Source organism: Boleophthalmus pectinirostris, unplaced genomic scaffold, assembly GCF_026225935.1.
Source record: "Boleophthalmus pectinirostris isolate CB_2022bp ecotype Guang Dong unplaced genomic scaffold, ASM2622593v1 HiC_scaffold_2, whole genome shotgun sequence".
Lineage (NCBI taxonomy): Eukaryota > Metazoa > Chordata > Actinopteri > Gobiiformes > Gobiidae > Boleophthalmus > Boleophthalmus pectinirostris.
The window spans coordinates 38,954,856-38,980,520 of record NW_026571152.1 but is presented as its reverse complement, the minus strand read 5'-3'; the positions used below and the strand labels follow the sequence as shown (position 1 = coordinate 38,980,520).

At 41.0% G+C, this 25,665-nt stretch overlaps 1 protein-coding gene across 1 annotated transcript in view; it reads right to left on the bottom strand.

Annotated features, from left to right (window-relative positions):
- LOC110167138 (protein arginine N-methyltransferase 8) overlaps nt 1–25,665 on the bottom strand; it is a 113,699-nt gene that overhangs the window by 61,467 nt on the left and 26,567 nt on the right. The window contains 1 exon segment of the mRNA XM_055155458.1: nt 12,758–12,913. Within this exon segment, the coding sequence (XP_055011433.1) occupies nt 12,758–12,913 (156 nt within the window).

The following is a 25,665-nucleotide window of genomic DNA, read 5'->3' as shown; positions in this document are numbered from 1 at the left end:
AACAACATTATAACAGGCCCTTTTAAATAATTTAGGTAAAATTAGCATTTTCTGTGCACAACAATATATCCTCTCTCCATGGGGTCTAATTACTGTTTGTGTAAATCCTGCCAAACCTCTACTTTACATCTCTGCAAAAATGTTCTGAAATGCAAATGAGTTCTGGTGTTGGATAATCTGTCTTTTCTGAAATCGTGTTAATGCCGCCACACGTGTTTACATCTTGAACCGTCAAATTAATCTCAATTTGCATTAACTGTCTGATTGGAAATGCTCTATGAGTTAAGATACAAGATACAAGTTTAAGTGTCATAAAAAGGTCATGTACATGAATATAAGTCAGCAATGAAATTATAATGTTGTTTCTTCATCACAAACACACCTGGAGTTGTGTTTTGTTCCATTCACAGGCTGGACTTTTTCTCTCAAATAGAAAACACTGTTCCACCTTGTGATGTCATATGCTCAGAGTCACTTTTGAGTACCGTATTTTTCTAACTATAAGTCGTACATTTTTCATGGTTTGGGTGTTTCCTGCGACTTATATTCCAGTGTGACTTATATAGTAAAATTTTCACACTGAAGCCACGAGAGGCTCTAGTCTTGTGTGTCAGTATCTGCTGCTCCTGTTTGTCTTGTACCACTGTCACTTCGCTCTACTGCGCATGTCTCCTGCAGAAAGAGCCTTTGTCCTGCTGCAAGTAGTGAAATCTTCAGCCGAAAACGGTAACAAAGCAGCAGAAAGAAAGTTTGGAGTGAGTGAGAAACTTGTGAGGGACTGGTGGAAAGTGGGGATGGAGAACACAGCTTCACAGTAACCGGGAGGGTGCACGATGAAACGTTCCTGGAAGTCACTGGATGGATCGACAAAGCCGGGACAAAACCATCCTGTCGGGATTCAGAAAGGCTGGAACAATTCTAACTGGAACTGATGCTGAGTCTGACAACACAGAAGAGGAAGTGGTGCTCCGTTTACCTCCGGAGGTCGACGAGTTGCTCAGAAGTGACACCGAGGATGAAGAATTCAATGGATTTAGTGATTTGGAGTGAGGCCCCATCCACACTAGTACATATTTGAGTCATTTTCGTTGTGGACACAGTTTTCGTCCACACTAATCCAATTGAAAACTGCTCCAGAGACGGAATGATCTGGTGCCGCCAGCTCCCACGAATTCATCTGAGTACAGATCTGATCTGGCACTGTGTGGATGCCTGAAAACACTGATACTCTGATGTAGGTCTGTGCACCGTGAAGTAATTTAACCCCAAAACACTAAGAGGCTAGAATATATGTCTATTCATATATACCAGGGGTGTCAAACTCATTTTGGTCCGGGGGCCGTATCCAACCTACTTTGATCCCAAAGGGGCCGGAGCAGAAAACTCATGACATATAAACCCCAAAAATAACATTAAGTTCAAATATTTGCGCAGAGAAACACAAATCTATTACAGAAATCTTTTTTAATTGATGAACTCCTTCTTATTATAATATTATAAAATTATGAACAATCTGAAACTTTAAGAAAAATTCAATTTCAACACAATGTTTTAACATGAACTTGTCTGCAAATAGGAATAAGTCAATTTTTCTTGGAAAATCCTGCACTCTGTGTCCACTTTTCTCATTTTGGACATTTTTCTGATGAGGGTGTCATGGTCAACAGTCAAAACGATCGTCCTTTAAGAGCGTTTGGAAAGAGACAAGTCTTCATTTGTGCTGCTCTGGTGGGAGGGGCCACGTACAGAGACGCTGGAGACGCTATGATAAACACCACAGAAAATTAACCAATATTTTAATAGAAAATATCATTAAAATATTTTAGTAGAAAATCACCCAAGGGCCACATTAAAGGTCTTGGGGGGCTGGATCTGGCCCCTGGGCCTTATGTTTGACACCTGCAGACATATAATCTCTGAAAAGTTTAACATGAATCATCTCCAACGTGATAGAAACACAGAACAGACTCACCATCAGCAGAACAACCCTCTGTCACAGAAAGAACACTCATATTCCACTCACTTGTGTCCTTTAGTCCGACAGGAGCTGTACCGCATCAGCGCACAAGGAGAAAGCAGTTTTTTTAAGCATTCCGTTTATGCAAATTAGTCATGTGGTTTTAAGTTTCATTTCTGTAAAACGTAAACAAATATGCACAAAGCTGTGTGGATAGGGAAAGCTTGTGGACACAGAAACGACGTGTCTGGATGCAGATAGTTTCAGATACGATGATATGCGGAATCGGTTCAGTGTAAATGTAATCTGAGATGGAGAGTTTGGTAAACTTGTTCTGTTCTGTTGTTTATGTTATAGTTTATCTGAAGAACTGTTCAAATGTGACAGTCTGTTGTTCTCTCTTCTATTGTTATTACTAAAACTTGCCTTCCAAGATGAAATGTTTGTTCTGATTTTATAAAATAATTTTCCCCCCAAAAGTGCAACTTATATATGTTTTTTTCTTTTTCATTACGTGTTTTTCGGCTGGTGCGACTTTTACTCCGGAGCGACTTGTGGTCCGAAAAATACCGTAATATTGGCCCTTTAATGAGCAGTGTGCACTCAAACTTCAGACTTGATGTAGACAGAATGGGACACGGATGCATTTGGAGCCCACTTCCAGAGCAGAGCCTGGAGCAGCCTGGTCGTCTCTGCCCCATTAGAGCACTCCTCACTGGGGTAATGGCGGCAGCGCAGCCTTCTGGACATCAGCTGCTGTTCACTCCGACTGCAGCCAAAACACAACGAGCCCGGGTAAACAAACGTATAACTATCCATGTGCATCCATACTACACTAACACGCAGGTGCTAAGGGCTGAGTGCTTCTCGTTCTCAGCATTATAAAAATATACGTCATGAGCTCAGATGGAAGGAAAAGAGTTTAAATGAGTCTTTCGGGAATTCAGTGTTTTTCAGGCGTAAAACACACACGTGGAACCTTAGACTGTGCAATTAATCATGTTTTAATTGAGATTTAGTCATTTCTAATCATCAGTGACCAGTGTTGGGAGTATTATAAAAGTAACAAATTACTGTAATGTGTTGCTTTTTGCTGTAACGCAGTAATGTTACCGCATTACAGGGAAAAAACTGTAATATTTTACTCGGTACAGATGTGAGTAACAAGCGTCACAATGCATTTTTAACCTGGATTGAAGTGGTGTTTTTTTTGTTTTTCTTTCGCTAAAATCACGGCGATATCAGCAGAGGCGAAACGGCATCGTTATGGTTCTGAATGTCGGGATTGGCCCGGAGGTGCCAAAGGACCGACGCAGAACTGAACGCTCCACGGGGTGAAGAGCAGCCGACACCCGGTCATGATTTGCGGACACCCTGCTCCACGGGTTCTCTCAGGGGTGGTCCTAGATTCCAAGTCCTAGTCCAAGATTAGGCCTGGTATGGTCCTGGTTTAGTCTGGGTTCAGCTCTGGTTCAATTGTGGTTTAGTCCTAGACCTGGTTTAGACCTGGTTTACTCCTGGTTTAGACCTGGTTTAGTCCTGGTTTAGACCTGGTTTAGACCTGGTTCAATTCTGGTTTACTCCTAGACCTGGTTTAGACCTGGTTTAGTCCTGGTTTAGACCTGGTTTAGTCCTGGTTTAGTCCTGGTTTAGGCCTGGTTAGGCCTGGTTTAGTTCTGGTTTAGACCTGGTTTAGTCCTGGTTTAGACCTGGTTTAGACCTGGTTCAATTCTGGTTTACTCCTAGACCTGGTTTAGGCCTGGTTTAGACCTGGTTTAGTCCTGGTTTAGTCCTGGTTTAGGCCTGGTTTAGGCCTGGTTAGGCCTGGTTTAGACCTGGTTTAGTTGTGGTTTAGACCTGGTTTAGTCCTGGTTTAGTCCTGGTTTAGGCCTGGTTAGGCCTGGTTTAGTTCTGGTTTAGACCTGGTTTAGTCCTGGTTTAGGCCTGGTTTAGACCTGGTTCAATTCTGGTTTACTCCTAGACCTGGTTTAGACCTGGTTCAGTTCTGATTTAGACCTGGTTTAGTCCTGGTTTAGACCATATTCAGCGTAAAAGTTCAGCATCTTCACTTGTTGATTGTTATTTGACGATCAGCGACAGTTATTTTGATGAGAGTTTCTTAAAGTTTTGTAATAGTCGTGTAATATTTTACATTTTAAACACAGTAATATTATAACGTAACAAATCACTTTGAAATGACAGAAACAAGTCATAAATCACACATTACGGTTTTGAAATAACTTGCCCAACAGTGTCAGTGACGCGCTTGTGTCTGTTTTATCGAGAGGTTTAGACCAAATCCTTTTTCAGTAAAAGTGTAAAAGTGTCTTTAAGCTGAGCTCAGACTTTGGGAGTTTAAATATGACATTTAATTGAAAGTTTGAGACTGATCAAAATGTCACATCGCCCTGTCCCTGTGTCCTATTGTAACCTGAACATTTTGTGTCGGCGTCTAGAAATTTACCACATAATTGTCCTTACATTTAGTAGTTTAGTTTAGTAGTTTATTTTCTACCGTTAGTTAACATAATCATGCATCATATAAGGATTTAACAAAACAAAAACAAACAAACAAACAAAAAAAACACAAAACAAATTATGCAGTTAATGCATAGAAATAAAGTTATTCTGTAGACCGAAGGGGTTTAGGCTGAAGTTTAACACTTGTTTTGCCAAACCCTATTAACATATAGAACAGGATACAAGATGGCAGAACCATTTACAGAAAACAACCAAAAAAATCCTCTTTTATGAGAGCAGGAAAAAAAAAAAAAAAGTGTCCTAAATGTTATAGAATACACTTACAGAATACAGAACACAATCCAAATATATGTTACTCTTCATACACACACACACTCTCCCTGTACATGTACATTTTTATACCTATTGGTTTATATTATACTCTTAAATATATATATAAAAATATAGTTGGAGGTTACAGTTAATCTGTAGGTTTGATGGGGTAAAATATGATTTATTGTATTTCTCTATATTTCTCTATAATTTTAGTTTTATATATTTTTTTAAATGTGTAAATTGTTTTAGAACCTTTTAAAGTTTCATCGCATTTAAAGAAACTGTTTGCATCCTGCGCTCTTATAGGCTCTATTCACGCTTCCGTCACAAACAAGGAAGACGTTTGGAAAGATGCAATTACAACTTCTCAGGCCCAGTTTTCTTCATTTCCATGTCAGTGTTCCATCATGTTCGGCTCATCAACAGTTACAACCACACCTCAGTTTTCATCATTTCCCCACTGACGCACAACTCTGAGCGCACTGGGTACAGGCATTAGGCGCCAAATTCAAGTAGCGGTGGCACCGATTCATGATTGGCTGCAGGTACTGAGATTTAGTAGAGATGATTCAAATCAGAGTGTCATTTTAGTTTTAAACCGACTGGATTTCAGCAATGAACCTGGCAACCCAAATGAGAGACTTATGAGAGGCTCAATCATGCTTCTGATTTAATATTGTTTTTAAAAACCAAAAGACTAAATTACAACATGAACAAATGGGACATCATGCCCAGTGTTTTTTGTAGGGATGGGCATGATTAATCGATAATTGATCATTAAGAATTTCATCGATTACGTTAATTTTAATCGACAAACCGAATGTAGGTTGCTGTGCGTAGCCTGACCAAACAGGTGTGTACATGTGTCTCTGCATCAGAAGGAGCGAAACACAAACAGTCAAGCACAAATGTGTATTTAACAATGACTTGTACAAGAAATTCCACGCTTTCCATTGCGTTCGGGACAAGTGTGAGTCCATGTGCACAGTGTACAAAGCAGGAACATATGTTTCAGTGTCCAGTGGGAAAAAGTTTTACCAGGTGAGAGTCGCTCAATGTCGATGTCGAGTCCTCACCTCCCTCCCCCCGTACGGTGTCCTGGTTTGGACAAACACAAATCTGGTCACACTAACCTGTATTCAACTGAGTCATGTCTTTTAATCCGACAGAAGTTGAACCACATCAGCGACACAAGAGCTGTAGTTTTATCTTTGCTTAGTTGATGCAAATTAGCGATGTGGTTTTAAGTTTTGTTTCTGTGAGAGTTGAACAAAACTGAATTAAACACATTATAATAAACGGGCTGATGTGGCTCTAGAGTCGTTACGGTTTATATGTCGTAAAGTTGAATTTATTTATGGAGATTAGTAGTGCAGATGGTAATAATAATGATGATCATTTTACTATAAAAACGTTAATGATTAATCGATAATCGATCGTTAATTCTTCCAACAATCGATTAAGAAAATTTCATCGAATGCCCATCCCTAGTTTTTTGTATTTGGGAATTACGGAAAAATTGTTGTTATCAGTACAATCTGTATTTGATGTGAACATGTTCACCACACAGACATCCTCGTCTACAAATCGACTATTTATTCTTGAGTAATATAATATGTACATTATAATGTCATTTTTAAGTACAGTAGTTACTCTTGGGCAGTGTTGGGAGTAACGTGTTATAGCATTATATAATTCATTATATAATGTGTTGCTTTTTGTTGTAACGCAGTAATGTGGCGTTACAGGGAAAAAAGTGTAATATTTTACTTGGTACAAATGTGACTTGGTACAATGCATTTTTAACCTGGATTGAAGTGGTGGGTTTTTTGTTTTTCTTTCGCTAAAATCACTGCGATATCAGCAGCGGTGAAACGCCATCGTTACGTTTTCAAGTGTTGAGACGGGCCCGGAGGTGCGCCCGCGTAGACCGTCGGGTGACTACGGGGCGACGAGCAGCCGACGCCCGATCGAGCTTTGCAGACCCCCTGCTCCACGGGCTCGGGGTTCTCTCAGGGGCAGTCCTAGATTCCAAGTCCTAGTCCAACATTAGTCCTGGTTTAGTCCTGGTTTAGACCTGGTTCAGTTCTGGTTTAGTCCTGGTTTAGTCTTGGTTTCGTTCCTGGTTTAGACCTGGTTCAGTCCTGGTTTAGTCCTGGTTTAGAACGGGTTCAGACCTCCTGGTTCAGTCCTGGTTTAGACCTGGTTTAGTCCTGGTTTAAACCTGGTTTAGCTCTGGTTTAGTCCTGGTTCGGTCCTGGTTCAGCTCTGGTTTAGTCCTGGTTCAGTCCTGGTTTAGTCTTGGTTTAGACCTGGTTTAGACCTGGTTTAGTCCTGGTTTAGACCCGGTTTAGTCCTGGTTCAGTCCTGGTTTAGACCTGGTTTAGACTTGGTTTAGTCCTGGTTTAGACCTGGTTTAGACCTGGTTTAGTCCTGGTTTAGACCTGGTTTAGTCCTGGTTCAGTCCTGGTTTAGACCTGGTTTAGTCCTGGTTTAGACCTGGTTTAGTCCTGGTTTAGACCTGGTTTAGACCTGGTTTAGTCCTGGTTTAGACCTGGTTCAGTCCTGGTTTAGACTTAGTTTAGTCCTGGTTCAGTCCTTGGTTCAGTTCTGGTTTAGACCTGGTTTAGTACTCGGTTTAGACCTGGTTTAGACCTGGTTTAGACCTGGTTTAGTCCTGGTTTAGACCTGGTTTAGACCTGGTTCAGTCCCCGGTTCAGTTCTGGTTTAGACCTGGTTTAGTCCTCGGTTCAGTCCTGGTTTAGACCTGGTTCAGTCCTGGTTTTAGACCTGGTTTAGACCTGGTTCAGTCCTGGTTTAGACCTGTTTAGACCTGGTTTCAGTCCTGGTTAGACCTGGTTTAGACCTGGTTTAGTCCTGGTTTAGACCTGGTTTAGACCTGGTTTAGTCCTGGTTTAGACCTGGTTTAGTCCTGGTTTAGACCTGGTTTAGACCTGGTTTAGTCCTGGTTCAGTCCTGGTTTAGACCTGGTTTAGACCTGGTTCAGTCCTGGTTTAGACCTGGTTTAGACCTGGTTCAGTCCTGGTTTAGACCTGGTTTAGACCTGGTTCAGTCCTGGTTTAGACCTGGTTTAGACCTGGTTCAGTCCTGGTTTAGACCTGGTTTAGTCCTGGTTCAGTCCTGGTTTAGTCCTGGTTTAGACCTGGTTTAGTCCTGGTTCAGTCCTGGTTTAGACCTGGTTTAGACCTGGTTTAGTCCTGGTTTAGACCTGGTTTAGACCTGATTTAGTCCTGGTTTAGACCTGGTTCAGTTCTGGTTTAGTTTAATGTAACAAATCACTTTAAAATAACAAGTAATAAAGTAAAAAATAACACATTACAGTTTTGAAGTCACTTCCTCTTGTGCTTTTTTTTTATTTATTTATTTTTTATCCATTGCAGCTCAAACCGGCGCCAACACAAAGTTTCCTGCTCCTTTTTTTTACTCTCATAAACAAAGATGCAGATGTTTTCCACCTTCGCATGATTAAAGAAGATCAAACATTACTCAAGAAAATGGCCCAAACGTCAAGGTGAGCCAGAAACTGCGCAGAACTTTGGAGAAGATTTATCAAATTAATATCATCTTAAGAGTTTGTTCGGATGTCTGGAGGGCACCGAGTAAATTATAAAACATTTTCCTGCAACAATGAAATAAAAGACAAGTAAACAGCCTGTTCTTTCATTAGGAAATTTAAACCGAAGCCATACATTTGCTCCTGGATAATGAGATCTCCGTGGATTAGTGTAAGTGGATTTTTTTTTTTTCCTGTATAGTGTTATATGGGTCGTACATACAGTATAGGCCCATTTTAGACAATACTAATTATAGAAGAGTGTCAAAGAAATCACAAGGAACAAGGGAGACTCAAAGTAGTACAAGGAAAGAGAAGAGGAGTTACAGAGACACTGCTGCTGATAACAAAGAACCATCCACGCACTTCTATGTAGTGTGTTATTAGACTTAAATGTCACTTTTATATGAGTTCAGGATACAATTTTTTTATGCAACAATGAAGGATGAAAGAAAAAGTCGATATTTCCACTGTTCTTTCACTAGTTTTGATAGATTAAAGAGGGGGTTTTGGAGTTTTCTACCATCACTTTTTGGGCAAGTTACTTCAAAACTGTAATGTGTTATTTATGATGTAATACTGTAAATTTAAAGTAATTTGTTACGATAAAATATTACTCTGTTTAAAATGTAAAACATTACACGACTATTGCAGCACTTTTAAGTTACTTTCACTAAAATAATTGCGAAGATGAGGAACTTTTGCGCCGTATATGGACTGAACCGAGGACTAAACCAGGACTAAACCAGAACTGAACCAGGACTAAACCAGGACTGAACCAGGACTAAAACCAGCTCTAAAACAGGTCTAAACCAGGACTAAAACAGGACTAAACCAGGAACTAAACCAGGACTAAACCAGGAATAAACCAGAACTGAACCAGGATTAAACCAGGACTAAAACCAGGTCTAAACCAGGTCTAAAACCAGGACTAAACCAGGACTAAAACCAGGTCTAAACTAGGTCTAAAATAGATCTAAACCAGGTCTAAAACCAGGACTAAAACCAGGACTAAACACGGACTAAACCAGGACTAAACCAGGACTAAACCAGGACTAAAACCAGGTCTAAACCAGGAAAACCAGGACTAAAACCAGGACTAAACCAGGACTAAAACAGGTCTAAACAGGTCTAAAATAGGTCTAAACCAGGACTAAAACCAGGACTAAAACCAGACTAAACCAGGACTAAACCAAACTAAACCAGGACTAAAACCAGGACTAAAACCAGGACTAAACCAGGACTAAACCAGGAGTAAATCAGGACTAAAACAGGTCTAAACCAGACTAAACCAGGTCTAAACCAGGTAAAACCAGGACTAAAACCAGGACTAAACCAGGACTAAACCAAAACCAGGACTACTAAACCAGGACTAAAACAGGTCTAAACCAGGAGTAAATCAGGACTAAAACCAGGTCTAAACGAGATCTAAACCAGGTCTAAACCAGGTCTAAAACCAGGACTAAACCAGGACTAAAACCAGGTCTAAAACTAAAAGGGTCTAAAACTAGATCTAAACCAGGTCTAAAACCAGGACTAAAACCAGGACTAAAAACCAGGATCTAAACCAGGACTAAACCAGGACTAAACCAGGACTAAAAACAGGATTCTAACAAGATTTAAACCAGGAACTAAAACAGGTCTAAAACCAGGACTAAACCAGGATTAACAGGACTAAACAGGACTAAAACAGGATTTAACAGGACTAAATCATGCTTGCGTGGACGTGTCTCCTCTTCTTCTATCAATTATATTTTTAATACGGTTCCGTAAAGTCTGGGTTTTTTATTTTCTTTTATCAGACAAAACATCTTACGTTACGATATCCTCGTCTTTGCTTCTCTACAGCAAATCAAATAATCCAAAATATTCAGATTACATTACTCACTTTAAGTAACTGAATGGATTATTTTGAGGTATGTAATCTGTAATCTGTAGGGGAATACATTCTGGAGACGGCAGCGTTCAGCCCACATCCCGGTGAAGTTAAACCGACACTGACAGGGGGCCACACACGTATAAACACATAACGTCAACGAGTCTCCAGAGGCAGGGCCGGGATAATCACAACCAGACCGCGGCAGGTTCAGTCTGACGGGGACCGGAGCTACAATCAGATCCATGTGGTGATGGTGTGTGCGTATCCGGCACGTTCGCCGCGCTAACACCAGACCAATTACATTCAGTATAACAGACGGACTTTTCCAGGGCTCAGACGGGTCCCGCGACGTGACCCCCAAAACTCTAAAGGGTCAGACGACGCTGTTTTCTGATGTTAAAATGCTGTTTCCTCATCGCAAACGCGCCCGCAGACGCCCACAGACGCCCGCAGACTGTCAGGGGGTTTAAAGTGGGGGTAAGTGATTTGAGACGTTATTGATGTGAGGAATAAAGCTCACCTGGACCAGGACTAAACCAGAAGTGAACCAGGACTGAACCAAACCAGGACTAAACCGGGATTAAACTAGGTCTAAACTAGGTCTAAACTAGGTCTAAACCAGGTCTAAACCAGGACTAAACCAGGACTAAACCAGGACTAAAACAGGACTAAAACAGGTCTAAACCAGGATAAACCAGGTCTAAACCAGGACTAAACCAGAAGTGAACCAGGACCAAACCAGGACTAAACCAGGATTAAACTAGGTCTAAACTAGGTCTAAACCAGGTCTAAACCAGGTCTAAACCTAGGTCTAAACCAGGTCTAAACCAGGTCTAAACTAGGTCTAAACCAGGTCTAAACCAGGTCTAAACCAGGACTAAACCAGGTCTAAAGCAGGACTTAACCAGGACTAAACCGGGATTAAACTAGGTCTAAACTAGGTCTAAACCAGGTCTAAACCAGGTCTAAACTAGGTCTAAACCAGGTCTAAACCAGAGCTAAATCAGGACTAAACCAGGTCTCAACCAGAAGTGAACCAGGACTAAACCAGGACTAAACCGGGATTAAACTAGGTCTAAACCAGGTCTAAACTAGGTCTAAACCAGGTCTAAACCAGGACTAAACCAGGTCTAAAGCAGGACTTAACCAGGACTGAACCAGGATTAAACCGGGACTAAACCAGAGCTAAATCAGGACTAAACCAGGTCTCAACCAGAAGTGAACCAGGACTAAACCAGAAGTGAACCAGGAATAAACCAGGTCTAAACCAGGACTAAAACAGTTCTAAACCAGAGATAAATCAGGTCTAAACCAGGACTAAACCAAGATTTAAACCAGGTCTAAACCAGAAGTGAACCAGGACCAAACCAGGTCTAAACAAGTACTAAACCAAAAGAGAACAAGGACTGAACGAGGACTAAACCAGGACTAAACCAGAACTGAATCAGGACTAAACCAGGAATAAACCAGGACTAAACCAGGTCTAAACCAGGACTAAACCAGGACTAAACCAGGATTAAACCAGGACTAAACCAGAGCTGAAGAAGGACTAAACCAGGTCTAAACCAGGATTAAAAACAGGTCTAAATCAGGTCTAAACCAGGACTAAACCAGGACTAAACCAGGATTAAACCAGGATTAAACCAGAGCTGAAGAAGGACTAAATCAGGTCTAAACCAGGACTAAAGCAAGACTAAACCAGAAGTGAACCAGGACTGAACCAGGATTAAACCAGGACTAGACCAGGTCTAGACCAGGACTCAGAATTAAACTAGGTCTAAACCAGGACTAAACAAGGACTAAACCAGGATTAAACCAGATCTCAACAAGGTCTAAACCAGGACTGAAGCAGGTCTAAACAGAAGTGAACCAGGACTGAACGAGGAACCAGGACTAAACCAGGTCTAAACCAGGACTGAACCATGACTACACCAGGACTAGATCAGGAATTAAACTAGGTCTAAACCCGGTCTAAACAAGGACTAAACCAGGATTAAACCAGATCTCAACAAGGTCTAAACCAGGACTGAACCAGGTCTAAACCAGAAGTGAACCAGAACTGAACCAGGAACCAGGACTAAACCAGGTCTAAATCAGAACTAAACCAGGACTGAACCATGACTACACCAGGAATAAACTAGGTCTAAACCAGGACTAATCTTGGACTTGAGAGAGAGAGAGAACCCCAAGCTGTTTGTGCTTTTCTGTAAATAAAACATTTTCAAAACAATCAAAAACAGGTAACATGGTGATCTAAATGTTGCAATTAATCGCCAATAATGTACTACCCAGGGCTGAAAGTTATCCAGAAGTTTCTAAGGAAAGTGTCTGGAGTTTAAAAACACAACAAAACACAACTCCAGCTCTGTTTTTGAGAAGGTAACAAGATTATAACTCGTCTTAAATCTCACAAGAGTCAGTTTTGCGTAATACGGGACCTTTAAAAGTACACGTTTTAGGACAGACTTGTTTATCTGTAGCAGCAGCTTGTCAGACTGCAGTGATTAGCCCTGATGCCCCGGTGCCGGTGGATGATAAAAGCAGGACTCACCCCGTACACGTGTTTGGCTCCGGCTTTGGCTGCAAACATGGACAGGATCCCGGTGCCGCTGCCAACGTCCAGCACGATTTTGTCCTTGAAGATGTGCTTGTTGTGGTACATGGAGTTACGGTAGGTCAGCGTCCGCACCTCGTCTTTCAGCATTTCCTGGATTTTGAACAAAAAAAGGCATAAGGAAGTTGTCCACGGTGTTTATAAAGAACCTGGATTCTAATGTGTTTGAGCATTTTGACCTTTGGAGACGTCGACAGACTAAAAATAAAGAGTTACTCAAACGTGTGGATGAAACAAAACACAACTTCAGGTCTGTTTTTGACGAGGTAACAACATTATAACGTGTGTAGAGGCCAAAATGCAACACTTTGTCTATGTTTTCTGTGGGTTGCTACCGGTGACGCCACTAACGCTCTACGTACTTAGTAACAGTGTCGGGGAGTAACAGATTACATGTACCGGAGTTATGTAATCAGAGTACAAATTATGAGTAACTGTATTCGGTTTGTTGTTGTTGTTGTTATTTTTTGTTTGTTTTTTCTCGCTAATTCCACTCATTGCCGGAAACTAAACCAGGTCTAAACTAGATCTTAACCAGGACTAAAACAGGACTTAACCAGGACTAAAACCAGGTCTAAACTAGATCTAAACCAGGACTAAAACCAGGTCTAAACCAGAGCTAAACTAGATCTAAAACAGGTCTAAACCAGGACTAAAACAGGACTAAACCAGGTCTAAACTAGATCTAAACCAGGTTTAAACCAGGACTAAACCAGGACTAAAACCAGGTCTAAACTAGATCTAAACCAGGTCTAAAACAGGTCTAAAACCAGGTCTAAACCAGGACTAAACCAAGACTAAATCAGATCTAAACCAGGACTAAACCAAGACTAAATCAGATCTAAACCAGGACTAAACCAGGACTAAAACAGGATTGAACCAGGACTAAAACCAGGTCTAAACTAGATCTAAACCAGGTCTAAACCAGGACCAAACCAGGACCAAAACAGGACTAAACCAGGTCTAAACCAGGACTAAAACAAGTCTAAACCAGGACCAAACCAGGACCAAAACAGGACTAAACCAGGACTAAAACAGGATTTAACAGGACTAAATCCTGCTGCGTGGACGTGTCTCCTCCTCTTCTATCGATACTATTTTTTATTTAGTTCAGTAAAATCTGGGCTTTTTATTTTCTTTTAACAGACAAAACATCTTATGTTACGATTTCCTCGTCTTTGCTTCTCTACAGCAAATCAAGTAATCCAAAGTATTCAGATTACATTACTCACTTTAAGTAATTTAATGGATTACGTTACAAACTACATTTTGGGGGATGTAATCTGTAATCTGTAGGGGAATACATTTTAAAAGTCACCTTCCCAACACCTCAAACCACAGCACGAAATCTTGAGCCGTAACAGTGAATGAAACAAAACACAACTTTATGTATGTATGTGAGCAGGTCACAACATTATTATATAATTATGTGTCTTGCCAAAAGACACAATGGCTGTATTCACTGTAAGGATTCAAACAGCTGCAAACATCACATCGCCTCTTTACTGGTGATTTTGCAGTTGGAGATTGTACTACATTGTTTGATTTTCTCATTTCCCTGTGATTAAAAAGTTTTTTGCACAATTTTACAATGACACTTGCTCTTCCTCTAAGCTTATTTTTACCAATTTTCTCCAGCTCAACTTTCTCCAGCTAAACTCAGACAAGACAGAAATCATAGTCTTTGGCCCACAGAAACAAAGAGACAGTTCCAGCAGTCACCTCCAGTCTCTCTCTCCAAAACCTTCAAATCAGGCAAGAAATCTCAGGGTAATAATGGACTCAGACTTGAACTTCAAATGAATAACATCTGCAGCTTTTTACCATCTAAAAACCAGCAAAAATCAAAGGTTTACTGTCTAAAGCAGACTTGGAGAGATTTATCCATGCGACTCCTGTAGGTTTATTGGTAAAATGTACAATCTAGCAGCTGTTTACAAAAATAAATCAAACAAGAACAATTAAAATCACCGGGGGGATACGAGGAATGGGCTAAGATTCTTCAGGAACGCTGCCAGAAGCTGATGTCTGGCTGTGCATCACGTTTGCAGCAAAAGGTGCTCTACGAAGAACTACAGGTGCTTGTCATGAAGGGGTTGAATCATTTCGAGACGGCAGTAGTGATTAAAAGTTGCATTTTGTGTTGAATTTGGAGAAACCACTTGTGATATTAGTTGTACTGAGCTATTTAAATTGTTCTTGTTTGATTTCTTTTTTGTAAACAGCTACGAGTTTGTACGTTTTACCAGTAAACCTAATTTTCTGTAAGGGTTGAATAATTTTGATTGCAACTGTACAACTGTGACATGTATGAACCGTCTCGCACTCTGGGGAGCTTCAGGCCCCGTCCACACTAGTCGTATTCGAGTCGTTTTCGTTGTAGATACAGTGTTCGTTCACGCTAATCTGATGGAAAACGGCTCCAGAGACGGAACGATCTGGTGCCTTCAGCTCCCATGAATTCATCTGAGTACAGATCTGATCCGACACTGTGTGGACACCTGAAAACGTTGATACACTGACATAGGAGCTCTAGTTGTGTCCTTATTGGGACCACGTTACTGTGCCTTCCTGATTTGCTGGGTTCATGACATCGGTCATGTGACGCTATTACAGAAAACAGTTTTAACCAGGGGTGTCAAACTCATTTTGGTCCGGGGGCCGTATCCAACCTATTTTGATCCCAAACGGGGCGGATCGGAAAACTCATGGCATATAAACCCCAAAAATAACAATAAGTTCAAATATTTGTGCAGAGAAACACAAATCTATTACAGAAATCTTTTTTAACTGATGAACTCTTTCTTTTACCAATTATTATAATATTATGAACAACCTGAAATTTTAAGAAAAATGCAATTTTAACACAATGTTTTAACCTTAACTTGTATGCAAATAGGAATAAGTAAATTTTTTTTGGAAAATTCTGCACTTTTCTCATTTTTGACATTTTGTTGATGAGGGTGTCACGGTCAACAGTCAAAACGATCGTCCTTTAAGAGCGTTTGGAAAGAGACAAGTCTTCATTTGTGCTGCTCTGGTGGGAGGGGCCACGTACAGAGACGCTAGAGACGCTGCTATGCTAAGCGCCGCAGAAAATTAGCAATATTTTAATAGAAAATATAATTAAAATATTTGAGTAGAAAATCAGCCGAGGGCCAGATTAAAGGTCTTGGAGGGCCGGATCCAGCCCCCAGGCCATATGTTTGACACCTCTGGTTTAAACAAACCAGAGACAAACGGGAAACAGCGGAGCTAGAACTACTTGCTAGTACATGGTCCACGAAAAGACTGTTTTCACTCTTGCCATCTTCCTCGACTTGAAATCGGCCGCTGCAACTTCACACACGGTTAACAGAACCCCCCTCTGTCGCAGAAAGAACTCTCATATTCCACTGAGTCGTGTCCTTTAGTTCGACAGAAGCTGAACCGCATCAGCGCACGAGGACCAAGCTGTGTTTTTGAGCGCTTCATTTATGCAAATTAACCATGTGGTTTTAAGTTTAATTTCTGTAAAACTTAAGCAACATGTGCAAAGCTGTGTGGATAGGGAAGACTTGCAGACACAGAAACAACGTGTCTGGACGCAGATCATTTCTGGTTCGTTTCAGTGTAAATGTAACCTCAGATTCATGCAGCTAAAACCTTGAACAGTCTTACTGAACATGTGAGACAGACTCTACTTTGACTCTGTTTAAATCCAGGCTCCAAAACAGTTCTGTTTAGCTGCGTCTAAGTGAAAGGTTTTCATTTTTCATTCCACACTCTTCTCTCTAATTTAACTTCTCTTTCTCTCTTCTTAATTTTATGATGATTAATTATGTTTTGATTTCCTTGTATTGTGATTTTAATGTCTTTCTTATTCTGTAAAGCACTTTGTTTACAAATTGTGCTCTACAAATAAACTTGCCTTATACCATATAGGGGTGTCTGTAGCTCAGTAAAGTGTTGATGGACTTCTCTGATCCAAAAGTTGCTCTCCACGTATAAAAAGCATCATTGGGAGTTGTTGTTGTGTCCTTGGGCAAGACACTTAACCCGCCTCGCCTCCAGTGTCCGTGTCATAGTCTGTTTATATAAATGGACATGACTGACTTTGACTACAATTCACTTTATATTAAAAAACGTCACCGATATCTCTGTACTCGACAATAACAGATAAATCAGGCGTCTTCTTTCCCCGCAGTCACTCCCTCTAAGCATTGACAACGGGTTTGATTGACAGTCTTACTAAGCGCTCGCTCACTGCTCGGTCCTGATTGGCTGTTTGGTTTCTGTGAGACTTGTGATCGGAATTTCTAACGTGGAACTCTGCTCCAAATTCACCCCAATAGACCTTTATCACAACGGCCGGAAGTCCCGCGTTGTAGGTTTGCGGAACTTTGGGTTAATAGTTTTCTGTGGCAAAATGTGTGTGTAAATGTGTGTCGTATTCTCCAGCAGCTTCATAAATCTGCCCCATCAACAAATCTTCAACCAACAAGCTCCACAAAGGGTAAACATTCTAACATGAAGAATTTATCCACAACTATAAAGGTAAGAAAGATGAAAACTTCAAGGTGAACAGCGACGAGCATTAGTGACACACTGAGCAAAACTAATATTACTGTATCCTAGAGATGCTTTCGAATTACATAAATCTATCTATCTATGCTAATATCGACATCATGAAATCGATTTTTAATTTTAATTCAAATTCTAGAATCAGACTGAACATGTTCCTTCTGTTTTATTCGTGACCATAACGTTCTGCTCAGTAGTTCACTAATGTTAGTCGTTGTTCTCCTTTAAGGCAAAGGAGAAATTCAGTTTGTAAATGGACAAAGTTTATTTGGTCGAATACGTTTCGCAGCACATCCGAGCTGCTTCTTCAGTTCTAAATTACCGTGGATTCTACCTGGGATTTTTCACATGTTCTCCTTTGAGGTTTCCTCTTTCTTACCTTGATAGTTGTGGATCATTTTTTCATGTCAGAATGTTTATCCTTTGCAGGACTTGTTGGTTGAAGATTTGGTGATGGGGCAGATTTATGTGGGGCAGCTGTCATGAAAAAGGTTTATTGCAGACATGTCAAACTCAGGCCCAGGGGCCAAATTTGGCCCGTGATATAATTATATTTGGCCCACGAGATCATATCAAACATGTATTAGAGCTGCCCGCTGGCTACAGATAGACTATAGAGACTTTATTTATTTAAAATGTTGTTATTATTTTATATTCTGCTTGTTCTGTATTCAGTGTTTAAGCAAAACTATTATTAAACATTTATTTTAATAAGAAAATGTTTAACATTACATATCTGGAAAGAAGAGAAAACATGCAGATGTTGTTGAAATTTTTCAATAAATCGGCAAAGATTTAATCCCACTTTTTAATTTTGACCCTCTGTGAATTTGAGTTTGACCCCTGCCCTCTAGACTCTATCTGCAGTTACTGGAAGACGTTTGGAAACATGCAGATGACGACTTCCTCCTTTTTTCTATTCTTAAATCTTTTAAAATTCTTATTATAGTTCCATGAGCTTGTGATAAAACTGTGGATTCAGCAGCAACGTCTTCACAACCTGCCAAAGCTTTAATGGAATGCTACAATCAATCAATCAATCTTTTTTTTTATCATGTTAGACAAATTATAATACACAATTAATTAAAAGGAAAAAAAGAAGAATACAGAGACATACAGAGAATACAGAGAAAACCAGGCCATTTTTCTCAGTTTTCCCAGATTTTACTTTCGCCAACAGAGGCCAAAGGAAGTCGTCATGTTTCCAAACGTCTGCCGGTTTTGCGACGTACACGTAAATAGAGCTCATAACTGCAGCCTCCATGAGCTTCATTTGACTGGAGCTCAGCGTTATTCGTGACGTCAACACTCACTTAGTCCACTTCTTTGGCCTGGTGAAATGGATCCTGAATGTGAGTGCCTTGAAGGTGGAAAAGCCATTTACCATTTAGGTTTCTCAAAGCCCTGACCCTCATATCGAAGTTATTAAAAAACTTATTTGGAGAATACATTCGAAGCGCTCGGCGGGGGCTTAATGTTATATTTATTGATGTCCTTTTCTTGCTCGTATTTTCCCCCTGACTTGGCGGAGTCGTGCGGGTTCGGTGCTCTTTCTGGATGAGCACTGGAGATGATTGGCCTTTAATGGGACCGCCTGATCCTAACCTTTAAATAAAAGTGCTCCCGTTTCTGTCATAACACCGCGAGTCGAGCGGGGTGAGCGAGGTCAGCGCACGGGGAGGGAGCGCACCTGTCAGAAGAGCTTCACCGCGCTGTCAGTCATGTGTGGAAATGACATTTTATTAATATTTGGTCCGATCGCTCAAGAATAATCCAGATTCTGTCACATAATCTGGTGTTTTTTCTTCATCGCATGTCATTTGGGAATACAGGAAGTGCTCCGCTCCATACAGCTTCCTAATCAAAATCAAAATTTCATATCCATTGCTTTAAATTTTCGAGTCAGAAACTAAAATTTGTTGTATTTTATTCCCTCTTGTCCTCCTGTATTTCTTTTCTGATTCTCTAAATTATTGTACAGATCCCAAAGCCATGAAAACCCCTCTCCTTTACTCTTTCTCTCTCACTCTTTCATTCTTTCTCTTTCACTCACTCTCTCGTACTCTCTCACTCTCTCTCTTTCTCCCTTACTCTGTCATACTTTTTTCTCTTTCTTTCTCTCTCTCATTCTCTCATACTCTCTCCTCCTCACGCTCTCTTTCTCTCACTCTCTCATACTCCCTCTCTCATACTCTCTCACTCTCTCATATTCTCTCACTCTATCCCCCTCACTCTCTCTCTCTTCTCTCTCTCATTCACTCTCTCATACTCTTTCACTCTGTCCCCCTCACTCTCTCCCTCTCTTTCTCACTCTGTCATACTCTCTCCCTCTCTCTTATCTCTCTCTCACTCACTCTCTCATCCTCTCTCTGTCTTTTTCTCACTCACTCTCTCATCCTCTCTCTGTCTTTTTTCACTCACTCTCTCATACTCTCTCACTCTATCCCCCTCTTTCTCACTCTCTCTTTCTCTCTCTCGCTCTACCCCCTCGCTCTCTATCTCTTTCTCTCTTTCTCTCTCTCATTTACTCTCTCATACTCTCTCACTCTCTCCCTCTCTGTCTCTCATACTCTCTCTCACTCTCACTCTCTCTCTCTCTCTCTCTCTCTCTCACTCTCTCTTTCTCTCTCTCGCTCTATCCCCCTCGCTCTCTATCTCTTTCTCTCTTTCTCTCTCTCATTGACTCTCTCATACTCTCTCACTCTTTCCCTCTCTCTCTCCCTTTCTGTCTCACTCTCTCTTTCTCTCTCTCTCTCTCACTCTCTCTCTGTCTCTCATACTCTCTCACTCAGTCTCCCTCTCTTTCACTCTCTCTTTCTCTCTCACTCACTCCCCCATAGTGTCTCACTCAACCCCCCTCTCTCTCTCTCTCTCTCTCTCTTACTCTCTCTCTCTCTCTCTCTCACTCTATCCCCTCTCTCTTCTCTCTTTCTCTCTCTCACACTCTCATACTACTCTCACTCTATCCCTCTCACTCTCTTTCTCTCTCATTTTCTCTCAAACTCTCTCTCTCTGTCCCCTCACCCTATCCCCCCTCTCTCACCCTTTGTCTTTCACTCTCTCATACTCTAACCCCTCTCTCTTTCTGTCTCTCTTTCATACTCTCTCACTCTACCCCCCTCTTTCTCTCTCACTCTCTCTCTTTCACTCTCTCATAATCCCTCTCTCTATCCTCCCTCTCTCTCTCACTCACTCTCACTTTCTCTCTCTAAGCCCCCTCTCACTCTCTCCCTCACTCTCACTCATTCACTTTGTGTAAATTTTCAAGTCAGAAACCCACATTTGTTGTATTTCAGTCCCTCTTGTCCTCTTTTATATAAATTCTCTAAATTATCACACAAATCCCAAAGCCATGAAAACAAACGCACTTTGTACGGAGTTTGAAATATAAAATGTGAATGTATATTTATTATTTTTCTACATTTGTATAATGCATAATGCAGATATTGTAAATGCAGAACCCCGTGAATATAAATCCTTAAGCCTCTAGCAATGTTTTTGTTTATTCCAGTAAATATCACATTATATATCTGAAATAATAAACTCATTCACCTTCACTAGAATCAATTTCAGCCCTGGAATTGCCACCCTTTACTAAAAAAAAAAGGTAAAAAGCATCTGTTAACTTGAAAACTACAACTACCACCATGACATCACAAGGTGGAACAGACCATTTTGAGCTTTGGAGATGTAGATCGACTAATAATGCAGGTTTATTCAAACATGTGTGAATGAAACAAAACACAAGTCCAGGTCTGTTTTTGAGGAGGGAAGAACATTTTAACATGGCTTAAATCTCACAAAAGTAAATTCTGTGTAATATAGGACTTTTAATCAGCTCAGAGTTCACAGAGTATCAGAGTTTCACACTTTGTAAACAGCGATTAGGTGAAGTGGAGTTTAGGTGTTTAAGTTTCGTTGCAGAAACATGGTCTTAAAAGCTTATCGAGATTACAACCAAGAAATTCTTTTCTCTAAATCAATACGGCCGACAAATGAAGCTTTTTAGCCTTTTCTTTGGGGAAAGGGGGATTTTATAGTTTATTTACCACACTTTTTCTTGCCTTAATATACATTTATATTTAAATAGTAAATTAAAACTTATGGATCTGACCTTCACTACTTCACTGCTTAATGTCAGGAGTGGGATTTGAACCTCAGACCCTTGGATCAGTGATTAGAGCTCCTGTCACTCTGTTGTTGTAAATATACTGTGAGGTTATGGTGAGGAGAAAATTCAGTTTGTCAACTGGACAAAAGTTAGTTTGGTTGAAGATGTTTCGCAGCTCATCCAAGCTGCTTCTTCGGTTCTGGTCGGACGCTGGTGGACACTTCCTTATATCTGCAGGGAGGAGCTAAATAACTGAGACTAACACACCTACTTGTTTATAGTTTCTCTTTGTTAGTTCGGCCTTTTGACCTGTACAGGGTGTGGGGTCTAATTAACAGAACAATTCATGGACATAATGGAGCTTCCACACCTCCGAACCTGACCTGGCTCCACCTGTTGTTCTCTTGTTTGTTTTGATTTAGGTTTGAGGGTGGAGTTGTAAATAGGAGATAGATGGTGTCTGAGGCCTTCATTTCTGATGTCTGATTCTCTTTCTTAACAAAAATGGCTTCTTTCACTCCCCTCTCAAACCAATTGGTTGAGAGGGAGAGATGCATTGTATCAGGTTTGTGAAGAGTCCCTCAGTCGTCCAGGTAGAATCCATGTCGAGGAGAAAATTCAGTTTGTCGACTGGACAAAACTTAGTTTGGTTGAAGACGTTTCTGGAACTGAAGAAGCAGCTTGGATGAGCTGCGAAACGTCTTCAACCAAACTAACTTTTGTCCAGTCGACAAACTGAATTTTCTCCTCGCCATCGTATCAGGTTGTAGCATCAGTGCTAATTTCCACCTGTCGTCTCTGGGCAGGTTCATTGACTGACTGTATTTAACTGACCTTGACTATCAGCTGTTTCTCCTGAAGATCTGTAACATGTTTTGGGTTGATGGGGGAAACCGGAGCGCCCGGAGGAAACCCATCCAGACACAGGGAGAAACATGCAAACTCCACACAGAAAAGCCCGGGCGACCGGAGGATCAAACCCGGAACCTTCTTGCTGTGAGGCATGAGTGCTTGCCACATGGCTGGACATGTGTGTGTTCCTGTCTTTGTTTCCCTCTTGTGTGACTCTCTTGTCTCTGTGAACAGTGAGTTTATGTTTTATTGTTTGTAACAGCGAGCTGCCGGGGATCTGCAGAGGGAGATCTGCCCAGGGCTGTGATCTGTTATATTTACTTTAGTCTGTGTTCACTGGTCGAACTTTTCTTCAATAAAACATTCAGGAACAATGCAGTCAAAATGAGACTCATTATTTTAATATGACACTGTTCAATAATGAAACACCTTCTGTTGTAGAACATTGTGTTCAGAGTGTTGTGTGTTCAGAGTGTTGTGTGTTCAGAGTGTTGTGTGTTCAGAGTGTTGTGTGTTCAGAGTGTTGTGTGTTCAGAGTGTTGTGTGTTCAGAGTGTTGTGTTTTCAGAGTGTTGTGTGTTCAGAGTGTTGTGTGTTGTAGAGTGTTGTGTGTTCAGAGTGTTGTGTGTTCAGAGTGTTGTGTGTTCAGAGTGTTGTGTGTGTTCAGAGTGTTGTGTGTGTTCAGAGTGTTGTGTGTTTTCAGAGTGTTGTGTGTTCAGAGTGTTGTGTGTTTTCAGAGTGTTGTGTGTTCAGAGTGTTGTGTGTTCAGAGTGTTGTGTGTTGTTAAGTGTTGTGTGTTCAGAGTGTTGTGTGTGTTCAGAGTGTTGTGTGTTCAGAGTGTTGTGTGTGTTCAGAGTGTTGTGTGTTCAGAGTGTTGTGTGTTTTCAGAGTGTGTTCAGAGTGTTGTGTGTTCAGAGTGTTGTGTGTTCAGAGTGTTGTGTGTTCAGAGTGTTGTGTGTTCAGAGTGTTGTGTGTGTGTTCAGAGTGTTGTGTGTTGTGTTGTGTGTTCAGAGTGTTGTTGTGTTGTTCAGAGTGTTGTGTGTTCAGAGTGTTTGTGTGTTCAGAGTGTGTTGTGTGTGTTTTCAGAGTGTTGTGTGTTTTCAGAGTGTTGTGTGTTCAGAGTGTTGTGTGTGTTCAGAGTGTTGTGTGTTCAGAGTGTTGTGTGTTCAGAGTGTTGTGTGTGTTCAGAGTGTTGTGTGTTCAGAGTGTTGTGTGTTCAGACTGTTGTGTGTTCAGACTGTTGTGTGTTTCAGAGTGTTGTGTGTTTCAGAGTGTTGTGTGTTTTCAGAGTGTTGTGTGTTTGTGTTCAGAGTGTTGTGTGTTCAGAGTGTTGTGTGTTCAGACTGTTGTGTGTTTTCAGAGTGTTGTGTGTTTCAGAGTGTTGTGTGTTTTCAGAGTGTTGTGTGTGTTCAGAGTGTTGTGTGTGTTCAGAGTGTTGTGTTTTTTCAGAGTGTTGTGTGTTCAGACTGTTGTGTTTTCAGAGTGTGTGTAGTGTTGTGTGTTCAGAGTTGTGTGTCAGTGTGTTCAGAGTGTTGTGTGTTCAGAGTGTTGTGTGTGTTCAGAGTGTTGTGTGTTTCAGAGTGTTGTGTGTTCAGAGTGTTGTGTGTTTCAGATGTGTCAGAGTGTGTGTTTCAGAGTTGTGTGTTTTCAGAGTGTTGTGTTGTTCAGAGTGTGTTGTGTTGTGTTTCAGAGTGTTGTGTGTTCAGAGTGTTGTGTTTTCAGAGTGTTGTGTGTTCAGAGTGTTGTGTGTTCAGAGTGTTGTGTGTTCAGAGTGTTGTGTGTTCAGAGTGTGTGTTTGTGTGTTCAGAGTGTTTGTGTGTTCAGAGTGTTGTGTGTTCTTAAGAGTGTTGTGTGTTTTCAGAGTTTTGTTTTCAGAGTGTGTTGTGTTCAGAGTGTTGTGTGTTCAGAGTGTTTGTGTGTTCAGAGTGTTGTGTGTTCAGAGTGTTGTGTGTTTTCAGAGTGTTGTGTGTTCAGAGTGTTGTGTGTTCAGAGTGTTGTGTGTTCAGAGTGTTGTGTGTTCAGAGTGTTGTGTGTTTTCAGAGTGTTTGTTGTGTTTCAGAGTTGTGTTGTGTGTTCAGAGTGTGAGTGTTGTGTGTTTCAGAGTGTTGTGTGTTCAGATGTGTGTTGTGTGTGTTGTGTGTTCAGATGTGTGGTGTTGTGTTCAGAGTGTTGTGTGTTGTGTGTGTGTTCAGAGTGTTGTGTGTTCAGAGTGTTTGTGTGTTCAAGTGTTGTCAGAGTGTTGTGTGTTCAGTGTTGTGTGTTCAGAGTGTGTGTGTTCAGAGTGTGTTTTCAGATGTTGTGTGTGTTCAGAGTGTTGTGTGTTCAGAGTGTTGTGTTGTTCAGAGTGTGTGTGTGTTCAGAGTGTTGTGTGTGTTTCAGAGTTGTGTGTTTCAGAGTGTGTGTGTCAGAGTGTTGTGTGTTCAGAGTGTGTTGGTGTGTTCAGATGTTGTGTGTGTTTCAGAGTGTTGTTGTGTTCAGAGTGTTGTGTGTTCAGTGTGAGTGTTGTGTGTTCAGAGTGTTGTGTGTTCAGACTGTTGTGTGTGTCAGAGTGTGTGTTCAGAGTGTGTGTTGTGTTGTGTGTTCAGAGTGTTGTTGTGTGTTCAGAGTGTGTGTGTTCAGAGTGTTGTGTGTTCAGAGTGTGTTGTGTGTGTTCAGAGTGTTGTGTGTTCAGAGTGTGTTGTGTGTGTTCAACTGTTGTGTGTTCAGAGTGTTGTGTGTTCAGAGTGTGTTCAGTGTGTGTGTGTTCAGACTGTTGTGTGTGTTCAGCTGTTGTTGTGTTTGTTGTTTTCAGTGTTGTGTGTGTTCAGAACGTTGTGTTTTCAGTGTTGTGTGTGTTCAGAGTGTTGTGTTTTCAAAGTGTTGTGTGTTCATAGTGTTGTGTGTGTTCAGAGTGTTGTGTGTTCAGACTGTTGTGTGTTCAGACTGTTGTGTGTTCAGACCGTTGTTGTGTGTGTTGTTGTCAGAGTGTTGTGTGTTTTCAGAGTGTTGTGTGTTTTAGAGTGTTGTGTGTTCAGAGTGTTGTGTGTGTTCAGAGTGTTGTGTGTTCAGAGTGTTGTGTGTTTTCAGAGTGTTGTGTGTTTTCAGAGTGTTCAGAGTGTTGTGTGTTCAGAGTGTTGTGTGTTCAGAGTGTTGTGTGTTCAGAGTGTTGTGTGTGTGTTCAGAGTGTTATGTGTTTCAGAGTGTTGTGTGTTCAGACTGTTGTGTGTTTCAGAGTGTTGTGTGTGTTCAGACTGTTGTGTGTTTTCAGAGTGTTGTGTGTTCAGTGTTGTGTGTTCAGAGTGTTGTGTGTTCAGAGTGTTGTGTGTTCAGAGTGTTGTGTG